The sequence below is a fragment of the Triturus cristatus genome, chromosome 5_1, assembly GCF_964204655.1.
Source record: "Triturus cristatus chromosome 5_1, aTriCri1.1, whole genome shotgun sequence".
In the NCBI taxonomy this organism is placed as follows: domain Eukaryota; kingdom Metazoa; phylum Chordata; class Amphibia; order Caudata; family Salamandridae; genus Triturus; species Triturus cristatus.
Genome location: NC_140587.1, coordinates 148,613,253 through 148,628,160, shown reverse-complemented (window position 1 = coordinate 148,628,160; position 14,908 = coordinate 148,613,253). Strand labels below are relative to the sequence as shown.

Here is a 14,908-nt window from a genome sequence, read left to right as displayed (position 1 = left end):
CACCACCATGTGGTACTGCAACAAGCAAGGTGGGGTGGGGTCATGGCCCTCGATCAGGAGGCTCTGCGCCTCTGGACATGGCTGGAACGCCAGGGCATTCTCCTGGTGGTTCAACACTAGGCAGGTTCTTTGAACGCCAGGGCAGACGCACTCCGCCGTCTGTGCATGATGGATCACGAATGGCGTCATCACTCAGACGTGGCGCAAGGTCTCTTTCAACAGTGTGGCGGACCTTGATTAGATCTATTCCCCGCCGAAGCGACCGTGCAATGTCCACAGTTCTGTGCGTTGGAGTTTCCATGGCGGCACTCGCTCGGCGACGCTTTTCGACGTGAGTGAAGTTGCGGTCTGTTGTACGCCTTTCCGCCTATACCACTTCTACCCAGAGTGCTGATGAAGATCAGACACATCCAGGCCTAAGTCATTCTTGTGGCACCGACATGGCTCGAGTGGTATCCCGAGCTACTCAGTATGAGTGTAGATCCCTCGATACGGCTGCCTCTTAGAAAGGATCTTCTGCCTCCACCTCCTTGCATAAAGATTGTGTGGCGAAAGTCGATTCCCTTTGACTTGCCTCCGGAAGTCTGTGATATGCTTCTGGCAGCCAGGCGTCCCTCAGCTAAGACTGTATATGCCTGCAGGTGGAACAAATTTGTGGCATGGTGTACAGCGAAAGCTGTAAATCCCCTTTCTGACCCTCTTTTTGAGGTCCTATTGTTCCTTCTCTCTTTGGCCCAGCATGGCTCTGCTCTGGGTGCTCTTCAGGGCTACCTTTCTGCATTTTCAGCCTTTCTCTGGCTGCCTGATCAGCCCTCTCTTTTCAAGTCCCCTGTGGTCAATAGATTTCTCAAAGGCATTACTCACCCTTTCCCTCCTATTTCTTTTGTAATGCCCCAATGGTGAACCTGGTTTTCACATACTTAATGTGCGCTCCCTTTGAGCCTCTTCATAACTGTCCTTTACGGTTATTAACTTTGCACACTGTCTTCCTGGTGGCTATCTCCTCCGCTAGGTGTGGGAGTGAGCTCCAGGCACTTTCATGTAAACCTCCTTTCCTGGCGGTTCATCCGGACAAGGTTGTGCTTGGGCCACATCCCTCCTTTCTACCAATAGTCCCTGCGTTTCATCTGGGGCAAACTGTCACTCTGCCCATTTTCATTCGGCCTCCGCACCCATCCAGAAAAGAAGAGAGGCTCCAGTGTCTGGACCCTAAACGCGCGCTTTCATTTTATCTCAACCACACACAACCATTCCGGGTGGATGTCCAGCTCTTTGTTGGCTATGTGGGAACCAAGAAAGGCTGGGCTGTGCCCAAGAGAACTATCTCCTGCTGGGTTTTCTTGTGAATTCCAGCCAGTTTCACTTTGGCTAAAAAGGAGCCTCTGGTAGGGTTGCGCGCCCATCCGACCAGGGCAACAGCGGCTACTACAGCATTGGGACGCGGTGTCCCACTGCAAGACATCTGTCAGGCGACCACGTGGGCCACGCTGCACACGTTCACTAAGCACTATTGCCTTTACAGTCAAGTCCGGAGAGACTACTTCTTTGGCCGTTCGGTTCTCTGTGACTTTCTGGTGTAATCTCACTTCGCAGACCCACCACCGGGGTTGGTATTGCTTGGGTATGTATTCTAAGGTAAGGAATCTATCACTAACGTGTCTCTTTCAGATATATCTGTAAGAGACATTAGTTAGTGATAGATTCCTTACCGCTCGCCCTCCCTCCCCGTTCTGCGAACTGTTCTCTAGGGTTCAGGGCCCTAGTTCTATTGCACCAGTAGTCGGTCTCTGGCATGGCTCTGCGTTCCTGGTGCGGAAACTCATGTACAGAACTGACGTCAGCGCGCGTGGGCACGTCTAAGTAGCTTTGACGACGTCATCTCGGCGACTACGACGCCAGTGACTTACACGGAGCCGCACGACAACGCCTACCGACGCGCAGGGGTACTGCTGACGAAAACTTTCCAGATTCAGTCTGGCGCCTGGGGATATTTTAAGGTAAGGAATCTATCACTAACTAATGTCTATTACAGCTATATCGTTACACAAGTAAGTAACTTGTGCATCATGACCAACAAATCCAACAGTTCAGTCCGACCGCGATGGACTCTAGGGCCTGCTACGGCGTCGGGGAAGACCCGCAAACAGTACTTTGGAGTTGAAGAGGGCTCGAGGACCTTTTGATGAAGTGCAGTGGAGAGGCGTCGGTACTGCAAGTCGGTGCAGATGTGCGGGAGTCCTTGCAGTCCCAAGCGTTGCAGGTTGAACTCCGTGCGATCGAAGTCCGAAGCACTGACATTGGCAGTACTGGGGCTGCGGTGTCATCGTGGGCGGTACGTCATGCACTTCACGATGTAGTGTCTGTGGCTTCGGTAAAGACAGCCGCGTGGTGTTGATGCAGAGCGTTGGTGTCGGAGTTGATAACGCTGTACTCCGCAGCGCTTCAAGTGCGGTGCGGTGAGGCGAGGCGGTGACCACAGCTGCGGTGCAGGTAGGGGCATCGGTGACACCACTTAGGCATTGTCGTCAGTAAAGCCAACGTTGCTTTGCTGTCGGATGGTGCGACAGGGCGGTGCTCAAGGCTGCAATGCAAGCAGCGGTGTCGAGTTCAGTGAGATGCGATGTTGTCGGTGAGACCAGGGCTGCGATGCCGTCGAGGTCAGTACTGCACTCACTCAGCGAATGGGGACCACAGCATTGGTGCAGGCAGCGGCGTCTGTGACGGCATAGAGAATGCTTTTCTTGCAGTTACAGCTTAGAAAACACCTCCAGGGGCCCAAAACTCGAATTGGCACCACTTGGCAGGTTCAGGACTCCCAGTTATGGAGTCTAGGTGCTGTAGATGAAGTCTTTGATGGCCCTGAGACTTTCAACAGGAGGAAAGCACACACTGTGAGAAAGTGCCATCTTTCTTGCATGGTATGCCCCCACTTTTTGCTGAATTGCTGAATGTACTTTGACTGAGTGTGCCCTGCACTCCTGCCAATCAGGGGCCCAGGGCCTATGTTCCTTCCCTAAAACAAACAAAACCCAAATTGGCAAACCCTGGCCACATGTCAGCCCCTGGTAAATGGTACCCTAGGTACCCAGGGCCTTGTGACCAGGGAAGGCCTCTAAGGGCTGCAGCACTCATTGTGCCTCCCTTTGAGGCCCTGTACCCTTACACACACACACTGCCTTTGCAGGCTGAGTGTTTGGGTGCAAGACAAAAACAAAGTCGACATGACACACATCCCTGTGTGCCATGCCCATCACCTACACTGCCATGGCATACATCAGCCACCCCTCTAGCTGGGTGCCTTATGCCAATGGTGTGGGCACAGGAGCAGGATCCCTGTGCCCCTACAGTACCCAGGTCCATTCCTGAGCACTGTAAGTGCAGTGCTGCCATTTAAGAGTACATGGTGCTGAGAGCTCGTCAAACACGAACTCCACAGCACCATAATGGCAACACTGAAGACTGAGAAGTTTGGTATCAAACTTCTCAGCACATTAAACCCACACTGATGCCAGTGTGGAATTTAATGTACCAAGCACCCCAGAGGGCATCTTAGAGATGCCCCCTTAAACCTAACCTACAATCCACGTCTGCTCTGAGGCTGCTTAGGCTGCCACACAGCAGACCTGTTGCTGGACCCCTGGGTGTGAGAGCCCCTGCTCTCCTGGGCCTGCAACAATGCACATCCTGGGCGAGGTGCTAAATCTCCTCCCCAGGATGGGCAGGGGGAAGCTTCAAAGGCATGCCGCCACTGTGAGCTTCCCCAGGCCACTGCAACCCCCCACTCTGGCGGGAAGCTTTGACCGATAACCCCAAATAAGGACAGGAGATGTGCCAGCCTGCCAACCCCACCCCTCAGGTGGGGGAGGCGAGGTGAAGCACATCTCCGGATTTTCGCCATCTTGAAGATGGGAAGCCCTACCCTATCAGGACTAGGCTACTGCCCCCCTCCCACAGGAGAGAGGCCGGATAGGGGGTGTACCCACCCCAGGACAGGCACCCATTGGTCCCTGCTCTTCACCTACCTGTAACGCCCCTAAATCTAGTATTTAGGGGCAGCCTGAACCTTCCTTCCCCAATTCCAGATTCCAAACTACAAAGAAGAGCAAGAAAAAAAGAAGACCTGCCCTGCAGCTGCTAAGAAGAGGAAGACACCAACTGCTTTGGCCCTAGCCCTACCGGCCTGTCGACCCTCAAACCTGCTCCTACTCCAACCCAGCATCTCTTGTGGCCAGAAACCTCACAAACCCCGGAGGACCTGGCTACCTTTTGGCTCTAAGCCCCTGGGATTCCCATGAGTAGAGGCTCTACTCAAAACCTACCTCTAATCCCTGGCAGCAGCCTGGAACCGCGAACCCAGCACCCTCTGCACCAGCCAAGCCTGGCCAGTGCCGGAGTGAACAAAGACCACGAGGACGACCCCACGGCGACTGTGACCCCGAGTCAGGCACCCAAGTACCTCCCTCGACACTCCTGAAGAAGCCTGCAGCCTCAGAACAAGGTGCCCCCCCTACCGCGATCAACAGAGGGTAAGATTTCCCGACACCAAAAGGCACTCCTACACGCCCCGCGGCCCCCTGTGCCCAATCCCGGGGTACCTACCTATTCTCCAACTACCCAACTTACCTCTCGAAATGGTGGTGGCACCTGAAGAATCCTCGTCCCCGAGCTTGCAGTCTTTTTCTAAACCGGAGATTTCCCATTGAAATCAATTGAGCGCCCAAATGCTCAAAAGCACCCTGCACCCAGCCGGCCGAGTGGCCCTGTCAGTGCAACCTCTACACCTACCTACTTCCCCACTTGCCCTGAGTAAGTGACCAGGAGCCCAGCTCCCACAGCCGCGTGGCTTGCCAGTCAGCAGCCACCAACCAAGGCCCCCCATATCCCTCATAGGATAACATTGGGCCTAACTCTCTCTGCACCCGGCCGCCCTAGAGTCGCTGAGGGTGAACCAACTGTACCTACCTGACCCTGGGGGACCCCTGAGACTATGCCCAGAACCTCAACTCTGCCAGTCGAGTACTTACCCTTAAACCGATAACTATTTTCCTCATAGGGTAACATTGACTGGCTTTTTTCTGAAATTTCTTTTAAGTGTGGACTTTTCAAATCTTAAAATATTCACTAAAAATCAGCCAAGTAACGAAAACGAAATTACTCACCTGCTCTTAGGTGAGCTCCCAATGCTGGATCTTGGTGCCCAGCACTGACTCTGAAAAATACTTACAACTGTACTTACCCGTAACCCAATTTTCTTCCATAGGAAATCATTGACTGTTTTTTCTGTGAAATTTCTTCTGTCAATTTCTGCAATCTTTAAATATTCTTTAAAAATCGTATAATATCTGAAAATGTAATTACTTACCTGTTTTGGATAAAGGTCCCAGTACTGAGTCTAGGCACCCAGTACTGGATTACAAAAGTAACGAACATACTGTACCTGCAACTTGAATTTTCTTCCATAGGGAATCATTGACTGTTTTCTTTGAAATATTTTCTAAGTGTCAACTTTTAAAATAGCTAAATATTGTTTAAAAATCATCACAGTAATTAAGTCGCCTTTCATCACTTGATTCTAAGTACTGACCCAATACTGAATCTAGGATCCAGTCCTGGAATTCTAAAAAGTAATCCTAAAAGTAATCTGTTGCAAATAACTTGAAATGTCCATTGAGCTCAATGCATTGTTGTGTTTAAAATAGAGTTGCCTATTGCAACCACCTGTAACTTTTTACAAAAGTCAATTGCATATTGCAAAAGTATTTATATAAAACATCTCATTCTGAGAAAGGATATTTTAAATCCAATTGTTGGTTCTAAAAAAAAACAAGCATATATTTTTTATATATAAACAATTGGCCTAGAGTTCAGTTATTGAGTGTGAGACCATTTGCTGACTGAGTTTGTACAACAAATGCTTTACACTGTCCTCTGATACTGCCTTACTGCTCGACCAAGCTACCACTTTAGAGAGTAAGGTTATATCTAACTTAAGCCCTTGTCAAACCCTTGGGGACTGTGGACTCTGTACACCCTGTACTTATTAAGGAACAGTATATACAGAGCCACTTTCTCACACACACAAACCGCAAAGTCCAGTTTTTTCACTGCCCACAGACAGAAGCAGCTACTGCAGGCCCACCCAGCAAAGGAACACACAGCAAAGGGGCAGTACTCCTCCTGACAGCTCTTCAGCTCTCCTTCTTGGCAAAGACTTCAATCCAGAAGTGTCCTAAAACACTTGGGTTTTAGGTTCAATGCTTATTTCCCTTTTGGACTTTGTAGAAGGCATTCTTCAAAGCATTGTCTTTGTAGTGCACAAGTTCTTGTCCTGCCTGGTCTTAGCTCAAGATACACTCCAGGAGGGTGGGGTCAGCATTGTGAGAGGCCAGGCACAGCCCTATTCAGGTGTATGCGACAACTCCTCCACCATTCTAGCTCTGAAAGGCTCATCAGCCTGGTGATGGGCAATCAGAATATGCAGGGCATACCTCAGCTCCCTTGTGTGACTGTCTAGAGTGAATACATGAACAAGGCTCTGTCGGTCTAAGCCAGACGTTGATTCCACAAGCAAGCAAAGGCACAGGATGGTTAAGCAAGAAAATGTCCACTCTCGAAAAGTAGCATTTTAAAACACACAATTTTAAAACCATCTTTACTAAAGATGTGTTTTTAAATTCTGAGCTCAGAGTTCTTTAACTCCAAATCTCAAGTTGTTCCCAATTGAAAGTTATACTTCTAAAATGTTAACAGGACAGCTCCATTGATAGCCTCTTGGGAGAGCTAGTCCTTGCATTAGTGAAAAACAAATTTGGCAGTATTTTATGATCAGGACATGTAAAACAAACCAGGACGTGTCCTACTTTTCACAGGCACTGCACCCTGTCCATGGGGATACCTTGGGCCTACCTTAGGGGTGCCTTGCATGTAGTAAAAGGGAAGGTTATGGCCTGGTAAATGGTCGCACTTGCCAGGTCGACATGGCAGTTTACAACTGCACTCACAAGATTGGCAGTCAGAAGAAGGTGAGGACGACTGGGAGGGTCTGGAGACCCTTTAACTGACCAGTTGGGCTACGAACGGGACTGGAGAGAGGAACTGGGGGAAGCCAGATCATGGCATGTTGTTGCCTCCTACCGAGGGAGCGTCTCACGCCGTGGTGTTGCGTAGGGCGGCCGAGGCTCTCCACCTCGAGCTACCTACGGTGGCAGTCAGTACTAACCTCCTTACGGAAGTGCTTCAACCAGCCGCAAGCTCTTCGGAGCCCCTGCTACCGTTTAATGAAGCCCTCACTGACATCCTATTGGGCACCTGGTCCAGGCCCAACACAGGGGATCCTGTGAATAGGATGATTGCCCGATGCCACTGCCTGGCCCCGGGCAACCCCTCTTTCCTCTCCCAACACCCCACACACCTTGGTGGTCCAAGCCTTCACCTCCAAAGGCACATGCCCCAACGCATCACCTGATAGGGAATCCAAAAAGCTGGACCATCTTGGGAAGAAGATATTTTCTTCCTCCAGCTTGGGACTATGCCTGGGCGGTGAACTTTGCTCTGTTTGCGGAGTTTTCTGTACTCCGCGGAGCTTGTGGGGTGCAGAAAACTCCGCTTCGCAATGTGCAGAGGGTTTTTTCCCGCTTGCGATTGCGGAATGTAAGACGGTAAGTTTGCTGACACGAGCTGCTGCTCGGGTAGAATTTCTACCCGAGCGACCGCAATACCAGCACAAATTGCAGTTCGCATTGCACTCTGCCACTCGTGGAACTTTGCAGAGTTTTTTTGTAACTTTGCGGAGTTCCGCGTAGCAAAACCCTGTGAACTACGCCCAAGCCTACTTGGGACTGTGGTCGGTAAAAACTGCATGTCTGGTGGACCGCTACACCCACTCCGTCTGGGATACGGTGGTGCAAGTGCTGACCCAGTGCCCAGAGGAGGCCCGGGCCATACTCTCCTGTGCAGTTGCAGAAGGGAGGGACACAGCAACGTTTACCATCCGTTGTGGGCTGGATACCGCCGACTCACTAGGCAGGACGATTTCCACTTCGGTAGCCCTTCGTTGCTATGCCTGGTTGAGGCCGACTGGTTTTTCAGGGGATGTCCAATCCACTCTTATGGACATGCCCTTTGATGGCCGTCGCCAATTCGGCGACAAGGCAGACAACACGCTGGAGCGCTTCAACGACTCTCGGGCTATGGCCAGGTTCTTGGGCCTCTCCAACACCCGCCGTGCGCAGTCTGCTTTAGCCCCTTTTGTGGCTACGGAAGGGGTGCCCCGCTCAGAGCCACAGGCCAGCGCAAGCTGTTCAGCCCCTGCTGTGATTCTGGAGGCCAGTGGGTGGGCCAGTCTAGCACAGCCCCCTCTGCCACAGCCTCCAAACCCTCCTAGTCCGACCTTCCAGGGCCACCAATCGCCAGTGGGCGGCAGGATTCTCCATCTCCTCCCCCACTGGTGCACCATCACGTCTGACAGGTGGGTTTTGCAAATAGTCCGAAAGGGCTACTCCCTCCCCTTCGAGACTACCCTTCCATCCATGCCACCTCCGTACTATCGCATGTTGGAGGATCAGCTGGCCCTTCTCCAACAGGAAGTTTCGGCACTCTTGGCCAAGGTAGCCATCGAACGAGCTCCTGACCCAGAAGTAGGTCGTGGTTGCTATTCCCACTACTTTCTGGTGCCCAAGAAGGACAAAGGCCTGTGTCCTATCTTGGTTCTCAGGGAGAAGTTCAAAATGTTGACGCTAGCTCCGGTCCTGTCTGCCCTCGACCCTGGAGACTGGGTGGTAGCATTGGACTTGCAGGTCGCTTATTTTCACATCCACCGCCATTACCTGCAGTTCACGGTAGGCCATGAGCACTTTCAGTTTACTGTGCTCCCCTTTGGCCTTACCAGCGCCCCTCGGGTGTTCACAAAAGTGATGGCAGTGGTCGCATCTCATCTGCGCAGTACAGGGGTGCCAGTCTTCCCCCTATCTCGACGACTGCTGGTAAAGGCATGCTCGCCCCAGGCTGTCGTCTCCCACCTCCAGATTACGGCCGCCGACCTGCATTCGCGGACACGAGTCTGGGATATTCGAGCTATGATTCCGATCTTTCAGCCTTTAACCCGAGTTTCTGTCAGGATGACTCTCCGGCTACTGGGCCTGATGGCCTCCTGCAGATGGACCATGTCAGATTGCATCCAGATCCTGGAGGGCACTGCACACCTATTGCAGTGGTGGCTAATGAACCAGGATTGGGTCGACGGCAGATCCCTCTCCCTTCCCCAACCAGAGTTCACAGTGGTGACCGATGCATCATTTCTGGGATGGGGCGGCCACATGGGGGAGGCGGAGATCAGAGGCCTCTGGCGATTCGTCTTGCACTCCAAGCATTCCTTCCCTCCGGGGAAGAGTAGTGCAGGTGTTCATGGACAACACCACCACCATGTGGTACTAAAACAAACAAGGCAGGTGGGGTTGTGGACCCTATGTCAAGAGGCTCTCTGCCTTTGGACATGGCTGGAACATCAGGGCATATCCCTGGTGGTTCAGCACCTGGCAGGTTCTCTGAACGCCAGGGTGGACAAACTCAGCCGCAGGTTCATGATGGATCACAAATGGCGTCTGCACTCAAAGGTGGTGCAAGGTCTCTTTCAACAGCGGGGAGAGCCTTGGTTCGATCTATTCGCCACCGACGAGAATGCGCAATGTCAGCAATTCTGGGCGTTGGAACTTGCAAGGTGGCACTCGCTAGGCAATGCTTTTCGTCGTGAGTGGAGTTGCTGTCTTCTGTATGCCTTTCCGCCTATACCACTTCTGCCCAGAGTGGCTGAAGAAGATCAAGCGCAACCGGTCCCATGTCATTCTTGTGGCTCTGGATTGGGCATGAGGAATTTGATATCCCGAGCTACTACACATGGCCTTCGATCCTCCGATCAGACTGTCTCTTCAGGAGGATCTTTTGTCACAGCAGCAGGGGATGGTCCTCCACCCGAACCTGTCCGGCCTCCATCTCCTTGCGTGGGGATTGAGTTGACGTCATTTGACCTGCCTCCCGAAGTCTGTAATGTAATCTTGGCAGCCAGGCGTCCCTCCACTAAGACGGTATACTCCTGCAGATGGGACAAATTTCTGGCATGGTGCACAGCAAAGGCTGTGGATCCCCTTTCCGCCCCTATTTCTGAGGTTCTCTTGTTCCTCCTTTCTTTGGCCCAGCAGGGCTCTGCTCTGGGCACTCTAAAGGGCTACCTCTCGGACATTTCAGACTTTCTTAGGCTTCCTGTTCAGCCTTCTCTTTTCAAGTCCCCTGTTGTAAATCGCTTCCTTAAGGGCATTACTTATCTTTTTCCTCCTGTTCCCTTTGTAATGCCACAGTGGGACTTGAACTTAGTTCTTACATATCTTATGTGCGCTCCCTTTGAGCCGCTGCATAACTGTCCTCTCAGGCTTCTGACCTTAAAAACTGCCTTTCTGGTGGCCATCACCTCTGCGTGCAGGATGAGTGAGCTCCAAGCTCTTTCTTCTAAGCCTCCTTTTCTGGCTGTTCATCCAGACAAGGTTGTCCTTTGAACTCGTCCATCCTTCCTTCCCAAAGTGGTTACTTCTTTCTACATTGGACAGACCATCACTTTGCCCACCTTCTTTTTGCCTCTGTATCCTTCCAAGGAAGAGGAGAGGCTCCACCTCTGGATCCAAAACGTGCGCTTTCAATTTATTTGGATCGCACAAAGCAATTTCGGCTGGATGACCAACTCTTTGTTGGCTACGTGGGCGCCAAAAAAGGTCGGGCTGTGCAGAAACAGACCATCTCTACATGTGTTGTTTTGTGCAACAAAGCTTGCTATTCCTTGGCAAAGAAGGAGCCTACCGTGGGGCTACGTGCCCATTCCACCAGGGCGACGGCATCTACCACTGCTTTGGGACGTGGAGTCCCCCTTATTGACATCTGTCAGGCAGCTATGTGGGCATCGCTGCACATGTTCACAAAACACTACTGCCTGGATGGTCAAGTCCGAAGAGACGGCTTCTTTAGCCTTTCTGTTCTCCAGGACTTTCTGGTGTGAACTTGGTTCGCAGACCCACCTCCGGGGTTGGTATTGCTGGGGTATCTATTCTAAGATAAGGAATCTATAACTAACTGTTTCTTTCAGATGAACAAGTTACTTACCTTTGGTAACGATATATCTGTAAGAAATATAGGTTAGTTATAGATTCCTTACCGCCCCACCCATCTTCCCCATTCTGCGAACTGACTTCTAGGGTGAAGGATTTAATTTCAGGGCCCTAGTTTTGTGCTTCAGTGGCTTGCATGGCTCTGCACTTCTGGCGTGGAAAGTCGTGTACAAAACTTACGTCCGCGAGCGAGAGCGGCGTCTATGTAGCTACCGCAACATCATCCCGGCGACCCCGACGCCAACGACTAACGCAGAGCCGACCGGCGCCACCTTTCTACTCGCAGGGGTACTGCGGATGAAAAACTTTCCGGATCCAGTCTTGATGCCTGGGAGTAATTCTAAAGTAAGGAATCTATAACTAACCTATGTTTCTTACAGTTATATCGTTACCGAAGGGAAGTAACTTGTTCGTTTGAGACCACTGGTGTATGAACCATTGTTATCCCTTAGAAGCATCCTGTCTTTGCTGAAAGATGCATGGACCCCAAGAGAATATAGCTACTTATAGCAAGATAGTCGTGCAAAGATGAAGTGTCTGGTGGTTGGGTGACTAAGCTGTCTCCATCCTTCCACAAATCTCTGCTTGATATTTTCAAAATGTGGCTTATATGAGTATGCTCACCTTGTGGAAAGGTGCTCTTTTACACTTGATTAGATCAGATCCCTTCGTAACCTCTGCTAATGAGTTTTAATTATTTTTAATTGGTTTGTCAACATGGAAGAGGAAATGTTTACTATATGGTTTTATAGGAAAAAGACTAAGTTGTCACAGGTGGTGTACTAGCAAACGTGAGAAGAAGGGGGGGCAACTTTGGGAATTGATCGTCTAAATTAATAAGCAGAATGAAGGACTGTAAGGAGACATATGGTGCTCATATGTGCCTTAGCAGTTGATCTAAGCCAGGCTCCATTGTGAAAGTGGAGGCATGCCGTCTTGTACATTAGAAGGCAAGCTGATAGAGGGCAAGCTTCTGATGGATTTCTGCAAACAAATTACAGCCACAGCAACCCTTACAGTGCATTTCTGAAATGTGCTAGCTGTGGCAACAGTGGTGCCAAAGGCATGATGTAGAGGTCAGTTATTTTATTTCTAAAAATGCTTTGAGCTCTTCCGAAAGCTATACTGTCTTTCCTGGTGAGGAAACTGGCTACAGATGCCTCTTAAAATACTTTCAAATGTGCCAGGTGAAAAAAGCCATAAAGGCATAGAAATCTTATGCGCTATCCTCTTTTTAGAAGTAGCCTTCTTTAATGCCTCTTCCACTACCCCTTCACCGGATGAAGTCATCTAGGTTAAATCCGAATCTTCAGACGTAACCAGACTGTGGAAGGTAAGCGCACACAGAGCAGTTTATCCTTTAAATACTAACCTGAATAAACCAGGCAGATATTAGCGTGTCCATTGCTTTAGCCAAGTTGTAGGAAACACAGGAAAACAGACTGGAATGCGAAACAGAGAATAATCGACTCGGGCACAATTTCTGAGAGAAGCAACTTTGAGTCCCCTCATTTGTATTGGTTTATATACTCCTTTAAGCAAGGATCCTTTGGCAGCCCAGATGATTTGGATTGTTTGCCCACTGATGCATGAACCTGCCAGTGGCTCATGGACAGGTTGTCTTTTTGTGCTACCGCTCATCTGTGCTCCATCAATCCCCACTGTGCTAGGCAACCTCTTACTGGTCCTCCATCCATCTTAGGCACCACTGATCTCATGCTGCCTTTTTGCACAATACACCAGTCCTCTGCACAGAAGCATACCCAACATGCAGTACTTAACAAGGAATCCTCTCCAGATTTATAATCTCAAGGTTGATCCTTGGAAACACCAATATCTGAAAAAAAAAATACAATAAATAGTGGAACCTGCTACACCTGCAAAAGAACGATGTCTGCTACTTTACTTTTTGCTTATAAGGTGTGATTTGCTACTAAAGATGACCTCAAGGACCACAGCTGCAGGGACCTTTTTACATGGATTCTTTATTATCAATTATCTACTTTTATCCGCTTTGTCAGAGCAGGCCCTCGACACCCTCATGTGGTGCATAACATTTTTCCTTTTGTAATACATATCGTATTTTTAACTTATATTGTTGCTATGTAGTCCTTTTTTGTTTGTTTGCGGCTTGGGCTTCTAGACCGTTAACCAGTGTCTATCCTCCATTCCCTCAGATATTCATTTTTGAAGATTCTGATAACCACTACTGTGATAGTTTTTCTACTCTGTTTGGAAATTTCAATTCCCCCCACCCTTAGTCATTCTTTGACTAACACATTCAGCCCCAGTAAGGGTGTAAATAGTTGAGGCAACAATTTTGATAATATACATAAAGATAAATGACAATCAACAAAAACCAAAAAATAAATGTAAGCAAAAACCAACTGAATTATTTATGAAAGTACTAAATATATTTTATTAATGAACAAATCATTCATAGGAAAAATTCAATCATACAACACCAGTCATATCTACAGTCACACTCTAACATTTAAAAGCAACAAATAGTGAACGAACAGTTAAACAAGAACTAATTTGGATGTTTGTATTGATAGACAAACAATGTGGCACAATAATGTTTCACTGTTGTATTCTACGCGCGTTTTGGCACTGGGGAAGTGCCTTCATCGGGAAAAGCCACAATTAGACAACGGTGGTATTCTGTTTTTACGGGAGTGATTGCCCTGAACTGTCTCGTAAAAGTGTAGCATGGACACTGCTTTAGACTGCATCAGTCATCACTTGATGTAAAGTCCAATGCAAGACGACAGCTCAATGGTGAATAGTTCACGCATAAAATAGAGGTGGATGTAGAAATAATTTGTAGTAAGGTCAGGTCAATAATGAAGGATTATCGTATATTTTTATGTTCTAGTATTACATTTTTTTTATTCTTAATGTTTAATATATTTGTAATGCTTATAGGTTAAAATAGTAACAACCCTGTAAGCAACATGAACTTTCTTCTTAGGTTTTTCAGGAGTATGGATTCCACCCTAGTGTGCAGCGCTGGATCATCGGCCAGTGTCTCTGCAAAGACGAAAGAACACTTGGTTCCTATGGTATCAGAAAGGATGGGGACACTGCCTTCTTGTACCTGCTTTCAGCCAAAAAGGCACATCTCTCCTGGCAGCGTTATGAGGATGACCAGAATCTGACCATGACCAGACCGCAACCTCTGATTGCAAACCAGGATAGTTGTTGCGGTACAGACGAGAAGTGGAAATTTAGCACGTTACCAAGCAAACTTCCCTCCAAGAAAGGTGACAGCTTTTCCATTTTGCAGTTGCACACTGACTGGCAGTTTGTTTAATACATTTCCAAGTTCTCCTTGTGAGTATTGGGTTAAGAGCATAGGTGTCTGTACCCTTTCTAGGCTTCGCTGCAGACAGGGTTAGCCATCAGTTAGCCAGAGCAGTTATTTCCAAAATACATAGAGAGGGCCGGAGGACAGCCCCTGGGGCATGATTGGATTTTTTTTGTTTGTCTGGCTTCCCTCCTTTTAATTCAATGGCTTTCTTCCCTTTACTTGTGTTTTCCCACTTAGGTCATATCTGTCAGTGTTTTATTTTTTTTCAAGATGACTACCACGTTGCGTGACACAACGTTATGATGTGATGCAGCAGCTACCTGAAAAGTGTAGAAAACATTTGTTTTTTTATACTTCCAAGATGACTGACAGTGACACTATGCTGTGTGACTCAATGTGGTGGCAATCTTGAAAGTATGGAAAAAGGTTGGGTTTTGTACTTAAGGAA

The 14,908-nt window shown here is 49.0% G+C and overlaps 1 protein-coding gene across 2 annotated transcripts in view; it reads left to right on the top strand.

The window, feature by feature from the left end:
* Positions 1-14,908, top strand: part of LOC146830440 (ranBP-type and C3HC4-type zinc finger-containing protein 1-like) — a 540,476-nt gene that overhangs the window by 184,576 nt on the left and 340,992 nt on the right. For both annotated transcript variants that reach the window (XM_085604678.1, XM_085604679.1), the window contains exon 6: positions 14,122-14,413. In XM_085604678.1, the coding sequence (XP_085460804.1) occupies positions 14,122-14,413 (292 nt within the window). The remainder of the gene's footprint in view (positions 1-14,121; positions 14,414-14,908) is intronic.